The sequence below is a fragment of the Passer domesticus genome, chromosome 5 (assembly GCF_036417665.1).
Source record: "Passer domesticus isolate bPasDom1 chromosome 5, bPasDom1.hap1, whole genome shotgun sequence".
NCBI classification, from domain to species: Eukaryota; Metazoa; Chordata; class Aves; order Passeriformes; family Passeridae; genus Passer; species Passer domesticus.
In genome coordinates, this window is record NC_087478.1 from 78,423,998 (window position 1) to 78,447,472 (window position 23,475).

A 23,475-nucleotide genomic window follows, 5' to 3' on the forward strand; every position below is an offset into this window, starting at 1 on the left:
AAATGCAGTTGCTGATGTAGACAGCAATTTCTAATTGCTGCCACAGCACTGATGGTGAGGACTTAAAAAAAAAACCATAAAAACATGAGGGAAGCCAGAATGGCAGGGGTTGGAGGCATGACTTTCCCTTAGTTATTCCTCCTGACAAGTTACATTCATTGTCTTTAGCCAGGCCGAGTGCAGCCAGGAGGGCTGTGTAAGATAAAATATATCTGCTGCTGCCAGAAAGAGGCTCTGCACACTTGTTAATGAACCCCCTGAGCCGAGGGAACATTCCTCCCACCCTGGTAACTCCCGTGCTGCTCCTCACCTCTGTGCGGAAGGGGCTGTGGTTCTGTGCCAAGGCGAACACGCAGCTTCCTGGGCATGGAATGCCACCTGTGGGAAGGCTCGGAGGCTTCTGAAGGCTGCTTTCATTATCGAGGGGAAAGGAAAGCAGCAGCTGCCACCTGGATGGGGTTTACTTGTTAGAGAGTCTGAAACGGGTGCAATTGTGCAGCTAATCTGTGCAGGAGCACTCCAAGGGGCAGCACAGGTTTTGCCCGAGCTAGCAACAGATAAAGCTCTTCCTAGGCCCCTTGTTCCATCCACAGTTGCTAAAACAGCAGAACGTCTTTGTTCCTAATCGGGATTGAGGACTAACAAATTTGCACTGTAACTTTAAAAAGCCATGCTGGAAGACTATGGATGCGAGCCAACCTCCTGTGTCCCAGTCCATCCAGCAGTCACTTTCCAGACATTCCATTTTTCTTCTGGCATCAAGTGAGAAATCCTCATGGACTGGTCTTTTGACAGCAGAAAAAAAAAACCCCATCCCTGGGAAAACACTGCTTTCTCCTACTACTATTTTTATTCCCACTATGATGGGGGAGAAGGGACCAAAAGAACAGGAAGAATTGAAAGGTTTGAGACATACTCAAGGAGCTGCTGCCCTGCTGAGCTGCACAAATGAGGCAGCGAGAGAACTGTCATTCCTGCCACCTGCAGCACAGCCTGCTCACCCGGCCTCCAGGCGAGGGGAAATCCAAGGCGTGTCCTCCCTCCTGCTGCAGCAATAGGTTTCCTTTTATCACGCCACCATAGGAACACCAGGGTTTATCCTTTGTTTTTGGAAATGGTTGAGTGGGCAAGAAAATAAAACACATTGTTTGGGAATTCCCCGGCTGGGATTTCCCCTATCATCCTTCGTAAAACTTCTGCTTCTTAAAGAAAAAAAAAAAAAAGGCACCGAGACATTAATGTAATTCGCCCCATATTTTACTCAGTGCTGCTACACCAGCATTGGATATGGGATGTTCAGGCTAGTACTGCAGCCTGAGGAAGTGAGCTTCAGCTACAAAAATGAAATCCTAGTTTCTGCAGCCCAATTTATATTATCTTCATCCCTTCTTGACTATTTATAGTAACTTCATGGAGAATGTGAAGAAACATTGTAGAATATGCAGATACTGGGGGTGTTTGTTGATTTCTTTGCATAATTCAGAGTACCTGAGAGTGAGTCAGCAAAAGAGTAATTGAAGCCAGGCACTTTAACACCCAGATTCATCTCTAGATCACCTCCTCTCAGGTCCTCATCAATCATCAACCAAGGAACTGACATCAGAGCAAAGAAATGATAGCGCCACCAGCAAAAAAGAAAAAATAATTAATGACTTTATTTTTTTTTTTTAGTTCAGTTGGCCATCTGAGGTGCTAAAATCTCAACACCAATGAAGCAAGTGTGCATAAAACAAACGATAAAACACAACCAAATAGAAGAAAACAGGCTGGAACAGAGTTGGTTTTGTACAGGTAGGGTATTCGCTTTTCTGTTAACGCTCCATACATGCCAACCGTAAAAGCCTTGAACAATCTGAATATCAGAGTTCACGTTCACACAAAAGGGCAGATGCCAAAGCAACTCCTTTTGCCTGGATTAGACTTCACACACACACGCATGCACCCACAGATACAGAGTATTTAAATTACTGCAATGCCATCAGAACGTGGCATCCTCCCCTTCACACCTGCTTTCAGCGACATCCTCCTCTGCCTGCCACCCTGCCAAGCAGGCACGTACAGGCAGGGTAGCAGGCTTGGACAATCCAAAAGCAGGAACTTTTGGAAAGCTTCCCATCTCTGTTACTTTGCAAAGGTCAACAGCCAGCCATCTCTTTCTCTGTCAACTATATACAGGCTGGTTTTTAGTATGCTTTAGAGCTCTCTTCCTTGCAGACAGTGACAACTGAAATTCCCACTGCAGCTTTTCAGTTTGCACACGGGAGATTTTACAACGCAACACCTCTCTCAATCCACTGGTGTGTGGTGTAAACACTTAATGGAAAACTCATCTTAGAAGAATGTTAACCAAACAAGGTGTAGCTGCTCACAAAAGGGAACTGCCGGCTGCTCTAGATCATGCTGTCTAGACCACTTAGAATACTTCATCACGTTCAGGATTAGGATGTATAAAAATATTAAAACCCACCAGAGTGCACACAAATGTGGTGACTAGCTCTACGCAAGCACCGTGTTCTAACAGAGGCCTAGGCATTGCACAAAACTCAGATTCTTGACCATGGGGGTAGCCCAAGGATCCACTGGTGCCTTTACATACAAACAAATATTTACAGAAAATGCAGAGACAGAGAGAGAAGGACAGACTTTTAAAACTTGCGGTTTGCTCTAAAATATGTTCAGCAATGCAGTTTATAACATGCCCTAGTGAGACCAGGGGATATTGGTTAACTGAAAGAAAGAATATGTCTGAAAGTTGGAGCTGAAATGTCTTGTCACTTCCCCACACATTAGTTCTCTGAAGCTCGGAATTTTACAGCCAGTTGTGACTTTTAATGAGATATGGTTAAAAGGAACAGAACAGTTTAAAAAAAAATTGGTACTGTGAAAACAGCAGATTAATTCTGGCAGTCCTCACTCCCCCACCTCAATTTACCTCCTGGGCATTTCCTTCCAGGAGCTGGTGCTCCCCTCCCTTCCCTGCAGGGGGCTGAAGGGCTTGCCCCATCCTGTGTGCCCATTTCAGAGCCAACACGGCTCGGGCTCCAGCTCGCCCCTATTCCCACCTGCTGCCAGGATGAAGTGGCCAGTCCCGGGTCAGGACCATGTCACCAGGGGACAGCCACTCTTGCATGCCCAGGTCTCAGGAGCTGAGGTCCCTTGGCTCTCGTCACACATGGACACAGCCCTGGGTCAGGACCGTGTCACCAGGGGACAGCCACCCTTGTGCGCCCAGGTCTCAGGAGCTGAGGTCCCTTGGCTCTCCTCACACATGGACACAGCCCCGGGTCAGGACCGTGTCACCAGGGGACAGCCACCCTTGCATGCCCAGGTCTCGGGGGCTGAGGTCCCTTGGCTCTCCTCACAATGAAATGGACACACGTCATTGAATGCACGTGGCTGGGTGCGCGCTGCGGGCAGCGCAAGGAGCTAGAACATCCTGCTCGGATTCGGATACAAATAAGGAATCTTGTGCTCACAAGAACCTTCTTCAGCTTTAAAAATACAAAATTTGAATTAAAAATATTCAGAGAGTAAAAAAACCCACTATCTGATATGCAAGTCATATTCTTAAAGTGCAACTGAACAGCAAATAACAAGTTGTGCCTTTTCCAACCATTTTGATATAAAAAGGCCTTTTAACATTCCCTTTTGTGTATTTTTGATCAATTTGTGTGTGCGATGTCAGCTCTTTGTTTTCATTCCCACTGCTGGAGGCCTTCAGCACAACCCAAAGAGTTTAGGGTTAGAATATGTGGGTTTTCTGTGCAATAAGGTATTACACCCTGAAGTGATCTCACTCTTCAGCATTGCAAAGATCCGGCCAATGTCCCTCAGCATGAAAGGGAAAAGAAACCATCTGGTGTTTCTCCTTCAGGACTCTTTTCTGTTCTACAGCTCACATTCAATGACCTTTTGTTACAAGTTAGATGTGGTCCATATACCCAGTGCACTATAAAATGGACTGAGGTCAATTCTCTGCACAAGACAATTTACAGTAAACTTTCTACCTTTCTTCCCTCTTCCTGCACTCTAGCTTCCAGTGGCCCCTCAAATGCAGACTGTGTAAACTGCCATTGCCAGTTTGACTTGGGCAGCAGCCCTGCACCAGCAAACAGGAGGGAATTCTCTTTGTTAGACATCCTGCTGGTAAAGCCAACACTCTGGAATGCTGGAATGGCAGGTGCCACTTGCTAAACACAGTTATTAACTAGCACTGCAGCTGCCTGTCTGTCTGCTTGGTTTCACGAGTATCTGGATTCAATTTGTAATGCCTTAGGTGGAATAAAGGGAGAACACTTTGGGTGGAAAACACGGGTTTCCACAGTTAGCAACCAGCACTGCTCAGAGTCCCCATGGACACTCCTACCTGTTCTCCCTCAGCCTGGGGCATTCTCCCAAGTCAGAGGTGAATTCAAATCATAGACCTTGGCTTACAGGAGGGCCCTCTGAAGGAGGTAGAGAGCCAACGGCAAGAAACCATGCAAACTTCTGTGCCAGGGCAAAAGACTGAAGGATGTTCAGCCCTGCTGGGGTGCCTCGCACCGGCAGTGTCAATTCCAGCTGGAAGAGTCAGCAGGCTGTACAAATGTGCTTGGGAAAGGGACACGTTCTCAGAGACTTCAGAAAGCAGCCTTGGTACTTCTTGAACAGGAAAAGAACACAGTCAGCATCCCAAGGAGGGAAACCCTGTGGACACATCATGTGAAGGAGGGGACACATCCCCAGCGCAGGGTGCTGTTTCAGCTCTGCAGGATAGGTTAAGGACACGTTTGCCCAGGGAGTCTGTCCCACAGGGAGCGGGGCTGAGCTGCTCAGTGCACATCCTGCTCATCAATTATCGTGTGGTTACGGTCAGGGCCCTCCTGGCTGAAAAGCAGCAGATTCACTAACTGGGCCAAAAGGAGCTTCTTCCAATAGATGTAGCAGGAAATGTGCTGATTTTGTTTTCATGAAAATCCCTCAAACTGTATCAGGACTGTGAGGATCCCCTCTTTCAGTGAGGAAGAGACATATGGGATATTTCTACCTCACAGTTTTGGCTTTCTTCTTATAAAAATGTAAAATGTAAATAAATATAGGTTTGTTAGACCAAAAGAGAGAATGTGGGATGTGGAAGAAAAGGATGCTAAGAACACAAATAGATTCTTAAACTCCATGAGTGCACAGGATTTTTTCATAGAGGAAAACTCCTAGGGCAGGATGCATCCATGGGTACATAAAGGCTGCCCTTGCTGTGAAGCAGGGACCAATCCGCAGTAGTGTCTTTCTCTAACAGAGTTAAAACACTCCCTCCACAATCACATATGTGTAACAATCAAATTATTATTAAGAACACTAATAAATAGCCACAGGTAACAACGTCCAGTAATTTTGAAGTGGAAGTTGTAGGATGCAGCAGGCACACACACCCATCACTCGTCCATTTTTTTTCCTAAAAGATACAAAAATGAATCTTCTTTCAAGTATTAAAAAAATAAGTTAATTGACATAAAAGGGTCAAAGTGACTGAGGGCCCAGGCAGGTCTTAAGCTTTGTTTCCAATGTGCAAAAACAAAATACAGAGGAAAAAAATAAAAATAAAAACACTGAAAAGTCTTAATGGTGGTTCGGTCACTTAAGGGCTTCTCCCTTTTAGGGGGCCTAATAACCAGGGAATGCTGCCTGGGAACACCCCTGCCCCAGCACACACTTACCACTGTCCCACAGCAGTATTTTCCAGTGTCAAAACAGTCACAATAAAAACAGAACAAGGAAGCCCACCAGCCTCTGAGCTGTGGCCACGAAGACTAAGGCCAGCAGTAGCTGCCTCTCCAGTGTGTAGCAAAGCAGATGGGCATCTTCCCTCTCTCTTCTGCTCCCCTTGTTCCCCACAAGAAGATTTAGGAGGCTAAGGTAGGGAAAGAGTCCACTGATGCCCACTTCTCTCCAAAAACCAAGAGGCAGAGAGTTCCATCACACATAGCAGTATCTCCTCTGTCTTGTATTTCTTCATATCCATGCATGAGGACCAACTGCAGGTTTCTTTGGTGGGAAGGAAGACTAAAGCAAAGAAGGTGTTGCCCTGGGCTTCTGGAGCTCTCTTGGACAGCTGACTCCACTGCTACAGGCTGCTGTGGTTTTTCAGGAAAGGTTGCCACTTCCCTCCCTTTTATTAGAACTGGTGTAGTAAAAATGGGAAAGGAATGGACTGCCTTAAATCCAATCTAGTTAAGGGTACTTCTTCCCTTAACCTCCTTCCCCACACATGGATTATTCCCCCCTCCCTCCTACCACACACAAAATACGGTCCATCCTACAGGACCTCAAGGAGACTCCACAGTCTCAACTAATTTCTTCAACTTGGCTTGCAGACGTGTAAAACTTAAGCTTCTGGAACCAACACACTTATCAAAAGGCTTCTGAGTGCTTCAAACCAAATCCCTGCATGCTGTTGGACCCTTCAGAGGTTTCCCCTTCAACATCTTCCTATCCATGTAATTCTGGCAAACTCAGAGTAGGCCAACTGGACAACGCAGACCAGCAGAGGTAAATGTGTTAAGCTCAGGACCAGTTCAAGCTGAAGCCTTTGGAAAGCATGACTGCCTCCAGGTCCTTGTCTTCTTCTTTTTCTCGAAGCCGTTGCTCCTCAAGGAGAGCCACAAGGGAATCTCTCTGCTCCACTACTTCAAGCATTTCGTTCAGAATCCTCTTCTCCTCCGAGAGCTCCTCATCTGTCTTCAGATGATCTACAGAGATATCAAGAGCTATCAGCATACACAAGGCTAGAAATACACACATACAATCCATGAAATATTCCCTTTTGCTCTCACCTTCTACTGCCATCCTCTCACGGAGTTCCTGCTGCAGTCGACTCTGCCTGTCTTCCAGTTCTAGCTCCCGAGCACTAAAAGGAAAAAAGCAGAAATCCAAGTTCCAGATGTAATAAAATACTGCACACGTTGCTTCATATTCATTTTCAGTTTCTGCTCGCTCTCTAGATATCTGCTGTGCATTTTACCAATCTTGTTTGGAACAACTCTTCAATAACTTAAGATATAGAACTGTATTTTTAAAAGATTTAATTGCACTTTTAACATTTCAAGTTCTTTGTCTTCAGCTAGGAAGTGCAATGCCAAAAGTGGAGCAAACTAAATATAGAGCAGAGTCAAAGAGTAAATAAATCTGCAATGCCTCTATGTATCCCCTGCTACTTCCCACTCTAAAACCAAAGTTACTTATTAACAAATTACTTATTACTTAAGGACATTATCAGGTCATTGCAAACACCACCTTGGGACTTTTCTGCCACTAAGGCTATCAGCTTCCACATTGCTGAGGTGAGCTGACACAGTCAGAAATTAATTTCAGTGAATTTGCACAGAAATTCACTGAAACAGAATTTGGGGGGAACAGGACCAGGGGGAAGCGAAAAACCCCCCAATGTCATTAACAGTAAAACACCTTTACCATCTGAGCCCACATGAGAGGCACTGGGGTCCCACTACAGGCAGAAAGGAGGACCACATGGCAAAGGTGACTGAATTCAATGCTTTTGGCTATGCTTAAAAGACAGCTTTACCACAACCAGAAGGAGTCCCATGTTATTTCTGCATAGCTTGAAAACACTTGCACAAACAGGATGTGTTTTATACAGAACAGCATGAGAAGGGCTCACATACCTGTACCTCTGCATGTGCACAAATAATTGGAACTTTCATCTCTTACCCATATTATTCTTTCTTCTACCACTCCTCTAAAATGTACTTGGAGGGATTGGATTGGGATTCCCATCTCAGCCTAAGAAGCTGCTGACCTCCTGGCTTTACAGGGAAGTCAATACTGACAGATCTTCCACTGCTATTTATGACAAAATCCCCATTTTTAACACATTCACTCACAATATCATCAGTTCAGACTCGTAGCGAACCAAGGCATTCTTCTCCTGCACCAGCTTGAACCACTCCTGCATCAGCTTGGGGTCATCCTTCTTACCCATGCCTGCCAAGAAAGAAACCTGGTAAATTTTCAGGTAACGCCCTGCAATCCTTACAAGCCCAAACTGCAAAAACAACAATGGGGCAAAATGTGCAAAGAAAGCCGAGCAAGATGCTGCCAGAGCACTCCCAAGCCGGGTCCGTTCAGTTTGCCTACAGCACTCAGCTGAGTGGAAGTCACCTCCAAAAGGATTCTCTTCTCTTTGGAGCCTACTTCATTTTTTTCATTCTGATATTCTTGTGATTACTTGTTTCTTCCTCACTCTTACTGCAGAAAGCCCCAGTGTCTATGAGTATTTAACTTTTCCTTTCATTAGAAGGATTTTATAGATTCTCATGCCAGCTACTCAAACATATGCTAATCAGAAAAGATTCAATTGCCACTCCATGTGTTTTACCTTTGTTTTCTTCAATTGCATGTCCTCAAGTTTTTCTTTTACTAGCCTAAAGTAACATCTTGTCTCTTCTTTTTTCAACAGTTAAGTAAATCTTTTCTGCCTGCTCCTCCTAGCCACACATATCTATTCATCTTGAAGATCCCCCTGCACAGTGAACACAGAAACTAATTCTACTGTACTGCATACCAGCACTAGAAAGAAAAGGAACCCCCAGACACATTTGCTAATATGAAAGAAGAATAAAGAAACCTTGGGCCTTGACCACCTAGTACAGAACTCTTTGCTGGTCCTTTTATTTCAAAACAAACTCCTAAACTAATTCAATAGTCCACTGATGAGTCTTGTGTCTGTCAGGTGTCATGTGGAATAAATGCAGAATGCTGTTCCCAAAGCCTTCTGTTGATATTTAGCAAACACAAGAACTTACCAAGGAGGCTCCTCCTGGCAAGCTCTTGGTCTGGGCCACTTATTCCACACTGAACCACCTGCATCTGAATGCTGTCATTTACATCAGACCCCATCAAGGCCACTGGCAACATTCCTGCCTGTGTGGCACTAGAAGCAGGAGCAAGGCCTCAAATTGAGCTCAACAGCACTTTTGGATTGCTGCATCCCATCAGCTTGCACTGCACATGACCTAGGCATCCCAAGGTAACCAACATCCCTGTCTCTGCTTGTTATTGTGGATATGTACTCTCTACATCAAGAACAAAAGCTCTCAAACAGTCCATCTGATGCTAAATTGATCAAGCAGCAAGCTTACTATTCAAACTCTACGACACAGACACAGCACAAATACCACATTAATGGCTACTTATGTCAGACCCATACCACGTTAATGGCTACTTAATTCAGACCCATACCACATTAATGGCTACTTAATTCAGACCCATGCCCTGCCTCATCCTCAGTATGTCACAGAAGCACTGTCCTGCAGTTACACAAGGGAGAGCCTACAACTCCTAGTCAGCTGCAGCTTGGGCTGCCTTTCACCTGCCTTTGGAATTGTGTCATTCCAGCCCCTCAGGGAATACCAGGCTGGATTTACCACCCTAAGAGCCCCTGGCTCCAAGGACTTTATAGCAGTGTGTTGCTCAGTTCCAAGCATTCCTTTCTGAGCATCTCTGCACAGTATGCCCACGTGGCGACAGGAGAGGGAGACCGTACATGCAGATGTCCAGTGCTGTGGCGCCATGAAAACACTGGGAAGTCTCCCCTTCCTTTCCAATGCCAGGATGTATAGAAAACAAATGCCTCTAAGAAAAAGCCAAAACCACAATGCTACTGACCTATGAAATACATAAGTATTTTTAAACAGCCAATGAGTAGAGGAATAATGGGAGGACTGGAAAGGGAGCACTGACAACTGATGTGAGGGAGCACTATGGAAAGCAGATAAGTGGTTAGCAAAATTACACCATGAACACACATAAAACAACCCCTTCCCCATGCCTTGGCAATGGAAACTCTACAGCAAACTCCATTTGGGATGGTTAAAGAATGCACTCGGCAAGACAGATGAGGGAGAACTAGTCTAACTTAAGGTCTGTTGGTTTTTAAAGTTCACGGATGTTTTTCAATCAGTCCTTATAAAGACACAGTATTCCTTTAAGCCCTATATGCTAATTAAAAGGCTGTATTTAAGGAAACAGATTGTCATCCCTTACCCCACCTTCCAAACATCTTTCAGGAGTAATAGAGTAATTGAAGGCACCAAATGAAAATAGAAACTTTTCAGTGTGACACTTGTGGTCCCACAGCTGCTGCCCATTGTCCCTCCCAGTCACTGCACCTTCTCTTGCCCAGCTGGGACTAGCAAAAGGGATACTGTACCTTTAACAGCTTGCCACAGGCTCAGAGAAGCTGGTTACCAGGTAGCTACAGACAAGGCTGGTTCGGGGACACAGCAAGAAAAGGGCTGGGGGGCCTTGTGGTTGCTAGCTGACTAGTGCTGCTATGACAACCCAGCTGTGGGCAGGGAGGACAGGGGTGTGTGAGGTTACGTTACCTTCATGGGCACAGCAAGGGCAGAAGGAGAGAGGTCTACGACGTGGTGTCCCGCCATTGGGCTCAACTTCAATAGGACCAAACGAGGAAGAGGAAGAGGCAGGAGAGGAAGAGGAAGTTGGAAGTGGAAAGGAAGAGGAGGAAAGGGGTGAAATAAAAGACAAGCAAAGGACAAAAAGCATAAGAGTGAGAAAGAAAGGAAACACAAGAAGAAAAAGAAAAGAAAAAATACAAGAAATGGAGAAGCAGAAACAAGGGATACAGTCTACAGATGAATAATGTCCCTAGTAAGCACAGACAACAGGTAAGAGGTAGACTGAGGTACTGGTGAACTCTTAGTGAGCTGTACAAATACCAGGCAGGAGGTTACTGTTGCTGCACTTTTCCTAATGCACATTTCCAGGTGCAAGGTCTTTAACCGAAAGCTTTGTGACTCAGATGTCAGGACGAGTAGAGATATTTAGAGATATTTAACTTCTGCTGATAAATGTCAGATTTCAAGCAGGGTTACAGTAAGTCTCACCTGCATGCAGAAGACACCAGCTGTAAGCAGCCACCCTACCTTAAGCTCTATCAGGACCATGCTCTTATCACCATGGCAGCATCCACTGATGGTAAAAGTGTCCTTTGTAATGGAATAGAATGTCTTCAGACAGGGAACATCACAGGGAGAATCTGATTACCATGGAACCAGCCTGCCAGTACCTGCTGTGTCAAGTATGGTGAGTACACAGGTACCCCACCGGATTGCTGTGCTTAGGGGGGAAAAGGCTTTTACACAGATAAAGTGATTCACATCACGGTCTGGGGAGCAGTGACCAGCTGAGGACTCTGCAGAGTTAAAGCAGTAAATTTAAAGCGCTCCCTTGGCATTCTCATTCCACAAAGCAATTGAAAGCTTACAAGTCCTGTTAGTATCAGTGACTTACTGAATCTTTATCATCTTTTCCATCAGCCAGTGAAGGACAAGCATTTCTCATCTCTCAAAAGGTTCAGCTTCTTTAACACCAAGAATTTGCTTTTCAGTGGTACTTAACAATACAGAGATAAACAATAGGCAGGAACCAATATCACTAATAGTTACAGGAGAACATGCACCAGGGAGATGATGAACTCTGAAAAGTCAGAGCTACCAGAATGGAACATTAACTGGGCTCAGGGCACACCTGCATTTACAAAGAGGAGGCATTTCTGTGTTGGGAAAAGGTATAAACTCCACAACAACAGTATGGTAAGAATAACACTCATTTTGGAGAAGTCAGCAGAGTTTGATGTTTGCGGCTCACAGAAAGCTCCACAAAATTAGAGTACCAGTGGACTGGGAAGGCTTTAGAAGGGACCATCACAGAACTAGACCAGCACATGGATGACACACTGGAGCAGGAGGGAGAGCACATCAGCTGCAAAGCCCGTGACTGAGCAGCACAGCTTTCTCAGAAGAAGAAACCTCTGCACTGGAAGCAGGAAGGGGCAACATCAGGAGAGGTGCCACAGCTGGCCATAGGACAGTTACAAATAAAGCACTCTACCAACAACATTGAGAAAGTGCCAGAACATTAATTACAGCTGTTCTGAATTTTACAGCTTCATTTAAAATAGAAAAATACTAAGGCTTCTTTTCCTACAACTGCCATTTCACAGATCAGGTTACAAAAGCAAAAACAAACAAGAAAAACCCCAAACCACAAAGGTATGGCGAAGAATATGCTTCCACACAAAGCAGAGCATTTAGTGTATGATACTTGTTAAATATTTATTTCCCATCCTATCTTATTCAGAAGTAATTCTTTAAGCTAAAAGCTTTAATACTCTTAACTTGGTCTAACCACTGTTTTGAGGGTGGCCAGGGAGATGGAGATTTAACTGTATGGAAAAAATCCACTTCTTTCAGGGTTTGAGATTTCATTCAGAACCTGGGGCTGGGGGAATCTGATACATTTCAAGCCATGCACATAGAGACTTGGTGAGGAACTTCCAGTTTTCCATATTTGAGCTGAAAATAAATACCCAGTATGTGAAAATGTCATTCATCTCATTGTGAAATGGCCACACGCTGCTAGCTTTTGTCATTAGTAAGCAAGTGGTCTGATACTGGGAGAGGATCCCATCTTTGGTCTCCAGTAAAAAGCCCCAGGGATCACACAGCACCTGACTGATACAGAGCTCACTCCCCACAACTGCACTTTCCTCCCCTGCTCTTAGTTATCTTCCCACTCTTGTCCAAAGAAAATTTGTCCTTGAATCAAGTTACAAAGTCCATGGTATCTACACTAGTCCTACTACTAGAAAAGTCAACATGTTTTTTCAGTAAGATAATAAACATAACCTTTGCAATTAAGATCCTTTCCAGCTACTCCAGATGTAAATTACAGTTAATTACATTGGTGAATATAGGTTGTGATCATTGCAATTACTTTAGAAACAATTTCTGTCCCAAGCAGGATGTTTAGCAAGGTTTTAGAAAGTCTTCCTTATGTATTGGAGGGTCCTTAACAGCAAGAACAAAGTGCAACCTGAAAACGTACTTCCCACAGTTTTCTAAAGCTTATTTTATGGCTTACTGCTCCAAAAGCCATTACTAATCCTACAGTAAATAGTATTATTGTAATTATTATTATTAATATTATTGCATTGTTTAGAGAAGAGAAATCACCACCTCCCAGTCTCATTAAATTATAAATAGGATCATCACTGCGAGACATTTTTTCTGGATGTGGAGCCAGGGCCAAATAGGGAAAAACCCATTTGTTGTGCAAATTAAAAAAACCCCCAACAAACCTAACCTCCCTTTCTGTTTAAGTCTCCTTCACCATCAAAAATATACTGACACAGGTATTCACCCACAACATGGAAAGAGTCCTGGCAGCAGCAACACCCACTGAAGCAGTTTCTTTGGAAGGAGCTGAAAGGCAAGAGAAAAAACATTTCTGTGACCTTCCCTTCCTAGGTTCCTCTTGTGCTGCCAGCTGTGGCTGTAGCCTCTGGATAGAAAATTACCTTTATTTTCACCAGAGGGGTAAAGCTGCCAAGAGACTGTGTTAGTCACTAGTTGCTGCCTTTCAGTGCCACGAGCCTACTCTTGTTTTGTGTAAAGCCTTGTAAAGCAGTCCAAGCTGCAGGCAAGCCAGAGCACGGTTTGGAGGCAGGAGCTGCAGCTTATTAAGGAAAGGAGTTCTGAACATTCTCAAGATGCAGAAGCTCTGCCTTGCACACCAGACACATCTCATTAATGAAGTGACTGGAATTACTTTGCTTCTGTAAAAAAGCCACAAGAATGACCTTGTTTGTCACAGTACTCTTGAGAGATTGCAGACTTTGCTACAGTGGTGGAAACCAAGAGCCAGGTGAAGAATAAATACCATAGCTTCAGAATCTCTTCAGAACAAGGACCAGAAATTGTACAGCCACTATGTTCATTTTCACTGCACATTGCTCTTTGTTACAGAAGCTACATTGGACTGTTGCATTCTTTTCTAATCTTTATTTACCTGTTGATTAAAAAGCAAATCTTCAGACTGGTTTTGTCCTTTTCCTCTCCAGTTCCATAACACTTCTTCACAATTACAAGCCCAGTAGCCAAAATGATTGATCAGGATGAAGAAAGCACTGCACAGATTTTGGGGAGGCAGACCCCATTATCCCCAAGCTACAGCTCACACTGATCCCCTTCACTGTTTGCCTCTGTTTTTTTGATATGAGAACTGTGCTGATTTCCGAGAAGTGGTGAGTCATTGCAAGTTAAATTTACTTGAACAGATATATCACCAACCAAGTGGGATCACATCATTTGCAAGCTTTGCATCCAAAGACTTTGAATTCTATATTGTTGGCTAATCACAGTGATTTGGAAAACAACAACACTGGACAGGAAATCCAGCTCAGGGCCAATCTCAGTTCTGTGGCACTTGCCCTCACAAGTTACAAGCATGACACTTTGGGAACTTATTCTGCTAACAAAGGTCATCCCTTTATTTATCAGGAATACTGAAAGCTCTGATTTTAAACCAGTGCTTAACATATGGATCAGTCCAAAGGAGATCAGTAAGCGAAAGGGCACTGATCATAGTGAATGTCCTCTTTTCCACCCTTAAGTAGATCAGGTTATGATCAGAAACCCAAGTACTGAAAAAAAAAAAAAAAGCATGCTAACTTTACTATTTGGTGAAGTTGTTCAACAGCAGCGTTGTTAAAAACCTGGGATACAGAAAACCAACTCTTGGAGAACAGCATCCACAGAACTGCAGGCTGAGAGCAAGGATTTTGACAAATGTCCCACAAGCACATCACAGTTTATTAAATCTGGGTCAAACTCAATATCAGTACTGTACAATCACTAGAAGAAACCTGGGGAAAACTCACAGAGAACCAGATTGCCATGCAAACTGAACCACTTTTATTTATCCAGCAGAAGAGGGTGGGGGAAAGGCAGGGAAGGAAAAAAAAAATGGGGAAAGCAGTGGTTGGAGCAGAACACACACACAAATGACTCCAGAGAAGTCTTCTGCTTCTACTAGACCTTGAAGCACTGCAGAATGCACTCGGAATGAATACAGTCTTGCACTGACCCTGTCTCCCAAGACTGCTGTTTTTGTGTGCAGAGAAACGCAGGTAAATGGCAATTGCCTAACAAGTACTGGTACTTAACAAGTTGTGCTTATCAAGTGCTCTTTCCTGCTCAAAATTTACAGCAAAGAAAACAAGTTACCAATTCACTTCAGTGTCAAAAACGGCTGCAGACTGCAAAAACAATGTTTATCTTACAACTCCATTCCCCTTTCAGAATAGCTGTGTTTGCCAATCACAAGAAATAGGACTGATCCCACTTGAATCTATCAGACTCCAGCCTTGCAGAGTTAGACCTGCAAGACTTTAAAGGACATAGTAAGCTCAAAGGTTTTAAATAAGTTTTTAAAAAAGGTGAGGTTGTCACAGAGTGTACTTTAAATAGAGTACAAAGATTTTAAAAAACCCCAAACAATTGCACTTCCTTACCCTGTTTACCTGATGTCATAAGGCTCTTGTCAAGAAGGGAGAGTGTGTATCTGAAATCAACTCTATCAAACGTCCCAGCTCTCTTCCCTACATCCTTCTTGCCTCTCTTGGCATACTCCAGCCAAGAAAAAAGCATGATGGAAGTGTGTGGCTGTTTATTTAATGATTCCCTGCTGGGTGCATGGAAAAGGAAGCTGCTCACTTGAAGACTGAAGAAACCACAGAGGTACTTTCCAGAGGCAGACAAGGAGCTACTGGGTTAGGAGGAATGAAGGCTGGGATTAAGGAGGCAAGGTGACTAATGGAAAACAGACAAAAGAGAGGGGGAAAAGGGTAAGGGATAAAAGGATAAGGCAAATTTGAGAAGAAGGCAGGACCTAAAATTTACAAACAAATAATGCTGGGCAGAAGAGGGAGCAGAGCCCAAAAATTTTGGAAGAAGTCTAAAAGCTGGGATTTAGACTGTGGAGACTGTGTCAGTGGGAAGATGAGACCAGGAGCAGCTAGTGGAGAGAAATAGGATGGCTGAAGGGTAGAATGCTAGGATTTCTTTGTCAAGAAGGCAGGATTAAAATTAAATGCCTGAGAATAAAAATGGAAGCGGGGTAAGGAGCTCTGGATGAAATAAGACAGGATCAGGACAAGGACTGTCTCAAAAGAGGGAACAAAAGGACAAAGAGTATATATCCACCAGACCAATGCATCCTTCCACTGTCTGGCTCAGAATCCACATTTTCAAGTCTCTATTGAGACTATTACACAGCTGCCAACAGATATCTATAAAATCCACTGATTGTCTCCCATTTCCTCTCCATAAGGATCTACCCAGAAGATGACAACCTAGTGTTGCTACCAATTATTCCATAAGGACATTATACAGCTCTCTGTGGTGGATCTGAAGGTTATAATTCTGTTGATATATCAATATAATATAAAGTCTTCATTTCAGTTGACTTTGCAACCTTTGTAATGTTCTTTTAACCACACCACGCATACAATATACACACAGGAATAATTACTCAGAATTGAAATGTGACCATCTGTAGCATGAAATGAAACATCTGCGTTACAGCAACAGTACAAAACATTTCAGAACAGGAAGAGAGGATTATGACATCTGAGCAGAGCAACAGAACTAGTTAAGATAGCAATCTGTAACCCTACACACTGGAAGTTGACCAGGATGTCAGAAGTTACCACTCCCCTTGCAGAAGTTGTTGTGCAATCTGCAAAAACTAATATTACCAGTTTACAGATAACTTTCCAAAGTGTTTTGCCATTTTTGTTAATATTCTATAATTTTGTTAATATTCTATTGGCTAGAGCCATGCCCATGCCTCAGAGACATGGGTTGCCGATAGAATAATTAACTGAGCAGCATCCAAGCTGCCTGCAGGGCTCAGCAGAACCTCCAGGGATTTTAATGACTCTCTACCCAGACGTGTTAATCTTGAAGCTGAGCTCTGTATCTGCTACTTGAGCTGACAAGTATCACCAGAGCAATGTATCCCTTCTGGCAAAAGTGTTCTGGCAGCCCCAAAAGCAAATTTAAAGCAAATTACACGGAGGCAACAAAATAATGCTACAAAGCCACATACTCCAGGCTATACTGGCTCATTGCATTTAAAGGGATACTGCCCAATATAGTTTCTTTAAAATTTGTTTTGAAAACAGTGTTTTTGTGACAAGCAGAAATTTGACAGAGTTTTAAGATGTATCATCTGGTTTTAAAATAACCATGAATATTGCCTCTGACTGTTGGAAGCCCAAGTGACTGAGTCACCATATAAATAAAAGCATCCTGCTCAAAAATGACCACTCTGAGATGGCTGAGCTCAGAGAAACGGAAAAGCAAACACGCAAAGAGATAAATGGCAAATTCTATTTCCAATTAAGATTTTTTTTTGCAGCATAATGAATTCTTTTAAGTGACAGTGTCCCTTTAAGTGAAGACTATTTTGCTTTTCTTAAAGCCACTATTAGTGATTTGGATGGGATCGCTGTCTCTAAAGAGGCATTAGGAGCAGAGGCAGGAGGAGGGAGAGGTGTAGTGGAGACAGCATTAAATAGGGATAAGGGTCTGTTAAATGTGATTCAGCATCAACCCTTTTACAGCTCCCACCCTGTGCACATCATGAGTATGGGCCAGCCCTGGTGGGTAAAACCAGGAAGAGGATTTCAAAGTCTCTCTGCAGGAGATAGCCCAGGAAAGAATTCCAGAGGGACTGAACAGTGAATGAAGCACAGGGCTAGCAGAGGACTATCACATCAAAATTAGCACAAGGGAACTGGGCAACAAGTTAGATCTACTAAGGAGGAAAGTCTTCCACTCTGAAACTTGCACTTGGGTGGATATTCTGAACTCGGGTGGATGTCCTTCAATAAAAGTCTATTGTGCCACAAGTAATTCACAACAGGTAGGTACTATGTGGGACAGCCTCCCTGGAGCAGGAGAAAAATGGCTGTCAAAAATCTGGGCAAGATTGTATTTCAAGGATCAAATACAGAACACAACAAAATCAGGGAAGACTCCCAGGGATGTGTCCTGGATCAGGCCTAGAGCATGTGGATCTTTCCCTCTGCAGAGCTGGTCTGTGATGCAGTCCCTCAAAAAAATACAGCTTAGATCAAGCAGCTTTCTACTTTGAAAGACAAACTAAATGAGACCCTCAGATAACAAGGCAACTGAGCAGAGTTTGCTTTCTATTGGATCTGCTGACAGACAGATGTGTTCACTTCATAAGAATAGATTTTGGGTGGTTAAACTAGCCAAGGAAATTTTAATTTTCAAGATGGCAAAGGCTAATCAAACGTCATTTGCAACCCAAAAGTTAATTCCCTACTAAGGGACTCAGGAAGTTAACATTAATTAAAGCAAGGGCAGAACCATGGTATGGAGTGATGACCAGATTCCCAAGTGAAAATGAGAACTAAACACTGCAATGTGTGCTTAGCACTAAATGGGGTATTAAAGCAGTAACATAGCAAGAAGTTTAATAGTTGTGTAACGATGCAATCTGGATTCCAGCAAAAAATGACTGGAACTCTCAACAGCAAATTCTTTTTTAACCTTACAGTAAGACAAAACAAGAAAGAAGACATATGTACCATCTGCAAGTGTTTTCAAAGTCCCTTGAGGGAACATTTTCGTTTTGTTAGATCAGCAGCACACTCTGGCTTTTTTGGAAGGAAAAAACAAGCCTCAGAAGGGCAAGACGGAGGCAACAGCATGACTAATCCTTGACAGTGCTGTTTGCTCTGCGGTCCCCCTTAAAATACTTTCCTAAAGACAACTTCAGTGATAGAGCTGGACTTTTCAAAGGAGAAGCAAAAAAACAGAACGACCTTCCACTGCTAGCAGGGAAGGTGGCTGGAGTGAAAACAGTAAGCAAATTTATAAAAAATCAGCATGGTGAAAAATAGAAGAGGGAGCCTTACACATGTTTTGTGGAACATGCCAGAATCTCCTGTTCCTGAGCTGGAAAAGGGGTTCTGCTATCATCAGTCATGTGCAAGGGCTGTTTCTTCTTGTTTGTGAGCCAAGGATGGGAGAAGTAGGTGAAGGGAGGGTGGGGAGGAGTGTCAGCAGGGTTAGTGCCAGCAGGAGGTTCAGCCATACATACCACCCAGATGCAAGTCGATGAGGTCACTGTAATAAGACTCTCCCCAATAGTCTACAACAAGGAATTGGTGAAGACAGAGTTATTGAGTCAGGTACCCACCCTAGCCCCATACAATCAAAGCAATATATGAGAAAGACATAGAAACAGAAAAAGGGAAAGCAAGAGACAGGCAGCTACACACGTGGGCACACACACACATATATATACACAAATACTATATGTCTCTCTTTCTCTGTATATATACAAATATGTACACACAAATATATCACAAACATATATATTGGGAAGATGAAGAGAAAATTTCCAGGAGGCAGGCGAGGACTTCCAAGGGGGAAAATCAAGAAGTTTACACAGAGACACTTCACCTATTTGTGTTTGCAGCAGTACCTGTCACTGATGTCTCTCCTGTTCTTGCTGAGAAAAGCAGAATTAATCCTGTTGCTTTGGAGCAGAGCAATGTGTCAGAAGGAAACTGTAATTTCTTAGGACAGCTGCAGGAAAGGTGTAAGGGTTGATTTCTTGGAGGTGAGTGAGTGGAGGATGGTGTGTGGCACACAGGTGAGGCACTGACTGAGCGCCGACACGAATGGCAAACACTCGGGAAGATGGGATTGTGTGCTCCTGCTGATGCAGTCTCTGTGCCAGGGAAGAACTGCACAGCAGTTCTCAGGACAGAGATGTGCATTTCCACAGCTGCTAGAGACAGGGGCACCACGAGTCTAGCACTGTGGAACATTTCACTGGGAGCAGACAGATGGAAGTACTGAGAGCAACATTTCTCACTGCATATGATTCATTTGATGTAAAGAGGTGGCTCTTAAACTTTTCAGTACTGATCTGACAGGAGATGTTTTCCAACCTCTTCAAAATGACTATCAAGGTTTATGCTAGAGGGAATAAAAGAAAGGTTCAGGAAATTTCTGATTTGACATATTTTTAAGTTAATTATTGACAAAAAAAAATCGCAGAGGAAATCCAAGTCATTAGCATGTCCAAACAGGCGAATGCACTATCATACAAAGTACTGCTGCATTAGTCATACTGTATTACATTAATTAACTCACTCAAGGTGTCCCTTGGGACACCACAGAAAACTGAGAAAATGCTTCATTCATGATGCAATAGGAGGAGGGCAGGGAGGGAAGGAAAACAAGGGATGACAGCAGCTCAGACCACCTGTGTATGACAAATCTCCCCCTGAAGCAGAGCTTACACTGCCTCTTGAAATAAAGCTTACCCTCCTAATCATTCATTCCTGCTATGAATGCAGCTATCAAAGCTGAGATTACCAAAGATAATCACAGAGAACACATTAAGGCAATAAAGTAATCATAGGTTGGGAGATTTTCTGAATCACTACATTGAGCATTCAGCTTCTGAAAGAGTAAAAGAGCAACTGTGCCATGCTTGAGGCTGAGCTAAATTTAAAAAAGAAAAGACAAGAAGGTAGCAAGAATGCACAATTATTTTGTCATACTTGATGGTGACCTCCAAAATGTTTCTGAGTTTGATTAGTTGAAGAGCAAGTATGACCCTACAAATATTCCAATTTGACAAATAGCAGATAAGGTGTGAAATTCCTGAAAAGAATATTGAGCTGCCTGTATCTATTGCTAAGATCAAAAGCTGTAATCTCTCAGGAAAACAGTAGGCCATCACTGTGAAAAACTGATTAACAATCTTCTCAGTATAAGTTATTTGCCAATAACATAATAAGGATGATACAAAATGGATAGAAAGTAGAAACAAAATTATTCTAAGTAAATAAATTTTTATCTATAGAACTGGTTTTTGTTCTTAGCAGTTGAACTGAAAAATACTTTTTTCTAAAAATGGAAAGTGGTCCAGATGTGAGAGATTTGAGGAATTAAAGTTTGTGGAAGACCTCTACAAAAGAAAAATTTGCAATTCTTCACAGACAGAAGAGATGACTAAGAAGCACTATGTTAGAAGATGATAAACTACATAAAGGAGTTCAGATGGTCTTGTCTTCTATAATAGAAGAAGAAAAGAATCATTGCAAGTTACAGAATTCTGTTTCTTCTGTCTGGATTTCTAAGTAGTAAGAAACTACTATTAACATTACCCAAAACTTCATATTTAAAAGCTGATCAATAAGTGTTTTTTTCTTTCCCTGCCTGGAAGGAACCTGAAAATCCCATCATTACAGAGCCTCATACATTGTTCTGGAACAGTTAATACTGGCTGCTGCCTATGGAAGAGCCATTATTTTGATGCTCTACTGCAATCCTTCTCTATTTATGTGGACAAAGTAAGTGCACAGCAAACACCTCTCAAGCTCCCCCATTTTTTCTCCTTGTACAAACTTGTAAAGAGATATTTTTTTTTTAGATGGCAACACCACTTTACACACTGCCTTTCCCTTTTGAACTTTTGTTTTCATAGTTTCCTTAGGGGAGGGACTGATCAGAGACAAGAGCTGCATGACTGCACACCTTTACACTGCAGTCCTTGCCGAATGTAGTGGTCACTGTTAGGTCACAAGGCAGATGACAGAAAAATGATACTTCCCTCTTGAATAATTAGTGGATATTGCAGGCAGGAATTAACTTCATGGAATGTGATACTACAGATCTCAAAAAGAAGGAATTCAGTTATTTTTGTTGCAAACATGTAAAATGTCTGGAAAAGAAGAAGCTGAGGGGAAACCTTACTGCTCTCTACAACTTCCTGAAAGGAGGCTGTAGCCAGGTGGGGGGTGGTCTCTTCTCCCAAGTAACACAACAAGAGGAAATGGCCTCAAGTTGTGCCAGGGGAGGTTTAGATTGGATATTAGGAAACATTTCTTCATGGAAAGGTTTGTCAAGCCCTGGAACAGGCTGCCCAAGGCAGTGGTGGAGTCCCCATCCTGGAAGTATCAAAAGATGTGTAGATGTGGCATTTTAGGGATGTGGTTTAATGGTGGGCTTGGCACTGTTAGATTAACTGTTGGACTAATGATCTTAGAAGTATTTTCCAACTTAAATGATTCTATGGCCATGCAGGAGGACCTAGACAGGTGAAGCATGAAATTATTTATAATCTTGTGTTTTAGTCATCACAGATTAGAACATGCTGTCTTTTCCCACCCCAAAGGTGTGTTTCTGGTGAAATCTTCTCTGGTGAAATCTTTATGTCAGAGTTAAGCTTCTGCAAACATAACATATGACCTGTTGGTAGAAATATTTTGCAAGAGCAAAGCATAGCCTAGAGACTTCCTGAAGAAAAGAGATCCCTTTTGCAAAGCAGGACCCACAATGTCACAGTTCTTCTAGGAAATTAACAAATACATAAACTCATCTAAGACTGCTTCCATTTGGGAGAGCTGGGAGTGAGAAGCTATTTATCCAAATTCTGCAGTGTCCTATATAAAATTGTAATTCTTACACTTGGTCATAGTCTGGCCTCTCTGAACATGTTTTAGACATTCTATGATTCCTCAGTGAGAAAACTCTATATAATATTAAGAATAATATTCTCTCAGCTGCTAAGATTTCCCACTTGTGCTGGCATGTCTTACATGAAAGTCATTCAGCAGCTCAATAATCAAGATTATTTTGATTTCCAGATGAAAAGAAGCAACATTAAAAGAACCATTGGAAACAATGGAGGTAAGTCCAGTAACTGGCAGGCCAGAGAGCAGAGTGGGGCTAGACAGGAAGACACAGCATAAGGAAGGAGGCAGCCCTGCAAAGACAGGCATTTGCACAAGCCTATTTTTTTGATCCCACAAATGAATAAAGACATCCTGATCATAAACATATTGAAGTCCTCAAGACTGTTCTTCACACTTGTAGCACCTATTTGCTTTGCTGAGCATTCAGTCCAGCTTCTTTGGCACACCCTTATGAGTACGAGACATACCTAATGCTGGCTGAGTAATAACTGGCAGGAAGCCACAGACTTTTTCTCTGGTGCAACCTCACTGCTTAATCAAGCTCCATCTTCAGAGGCAGAGATGTGGCTCTTCAAGTGACAAGCAAACATTTTCCAAACATCTGTTCCACTGTTGCCATTTCTGAACTCTGACCCTTGTGATCAGGCACATCATCCTGGCCTTGTCAGGTATACACACACTGCATTTGCCTGTTGGATATTTGACTCCTTGCAAATTGAGGATTTTTTTCCCAAATCATCATACTATGATCAGCATTATCTGAACCAGGTACTCCTCCACTTACATACTTGCCAGATCAGATGATACTCATTTAATTTAATTTCAAGTACACACAACATTTGTTTTAACAGCTTGACATGGATACCTTTCAGTACACATGTGCATTTCTGCTCTGCACAACTTTGTCAGAAGTAGCCAGTGTGCTGGGCTGTGCAGTGAGGAAGATGTTCTGTGATGGTCCCTTGTAAGGACACTACCTTGATAATCCAACACAGTAGAGAAAGCACACACCATTCCACAATTATTTCCTTAACATACAAACAGGGTTGTCTCACTGTGACAACTCTGTGTGAATGGCAGCTGTG

General features: G+C 42.9%; 1 protein-coding gene and 1 long non-coding RNA gene across 17 annotated transcripts in view; one reads left to right on the plus strand and one right to left on the minus strand.

Moving 5' to 3' along the window:
* Window positions 1–1,632: 1,632 nt before the first annotated feature.
* The window catches only part of MICAL3 (microtubule associated monooxygenase, calponin and LIM domain containing 3), a 158,881-nt gene continuing 137,038 nt past the window's right edge, over window positions 1,633–23,475 (minus strand). For 12 of the 16 annotated variants that reach the window (XM_064421310.1, XM_064421315.1, XM_064421312.1 and 9 more), the window contains 4 exons: window positions 10,380–10,445; window positions 7,878–7,977; window positions 6,810–6,883; window positions 1,633–6,725 (listed from right to left, as the gene is read on the minus strand). In XM_064421310.1, the coding sequence (XP_064277380.1) occupies window positions 6,541–6,725; window positions 6,810–6,883; window positions 7,878–7,977; window positions 10,380–10,445 (425 nt within the window). In that variant the 3' untranslated portion in view covers window positions 1,633–6,540. Of the gene's footprint in view, window positions 6,726–6,809; window positions 6,884–7,877; window positions 7,978–10,379; window positions 10,446–18,993; window positions 19,045–23,475 lie in introns of all 16 variants that reach the window. The other 4 variants (XM_064421320.1, XM_064421305.1, XM_064421319.1 and 1 more) reach the window with 3 other exon arrangements.
* On the plus strand, window positions 6,721–13,891 carry LOC135301088 (uncharacterized). The gene is made up of 2 exons (XR_010362820.1): window positions 6,721–11,095; window positions 11,667–13,891. It is a non-coding gene; the product is annotated as an uncharacterized LOC135301088 (long non-coding RNA).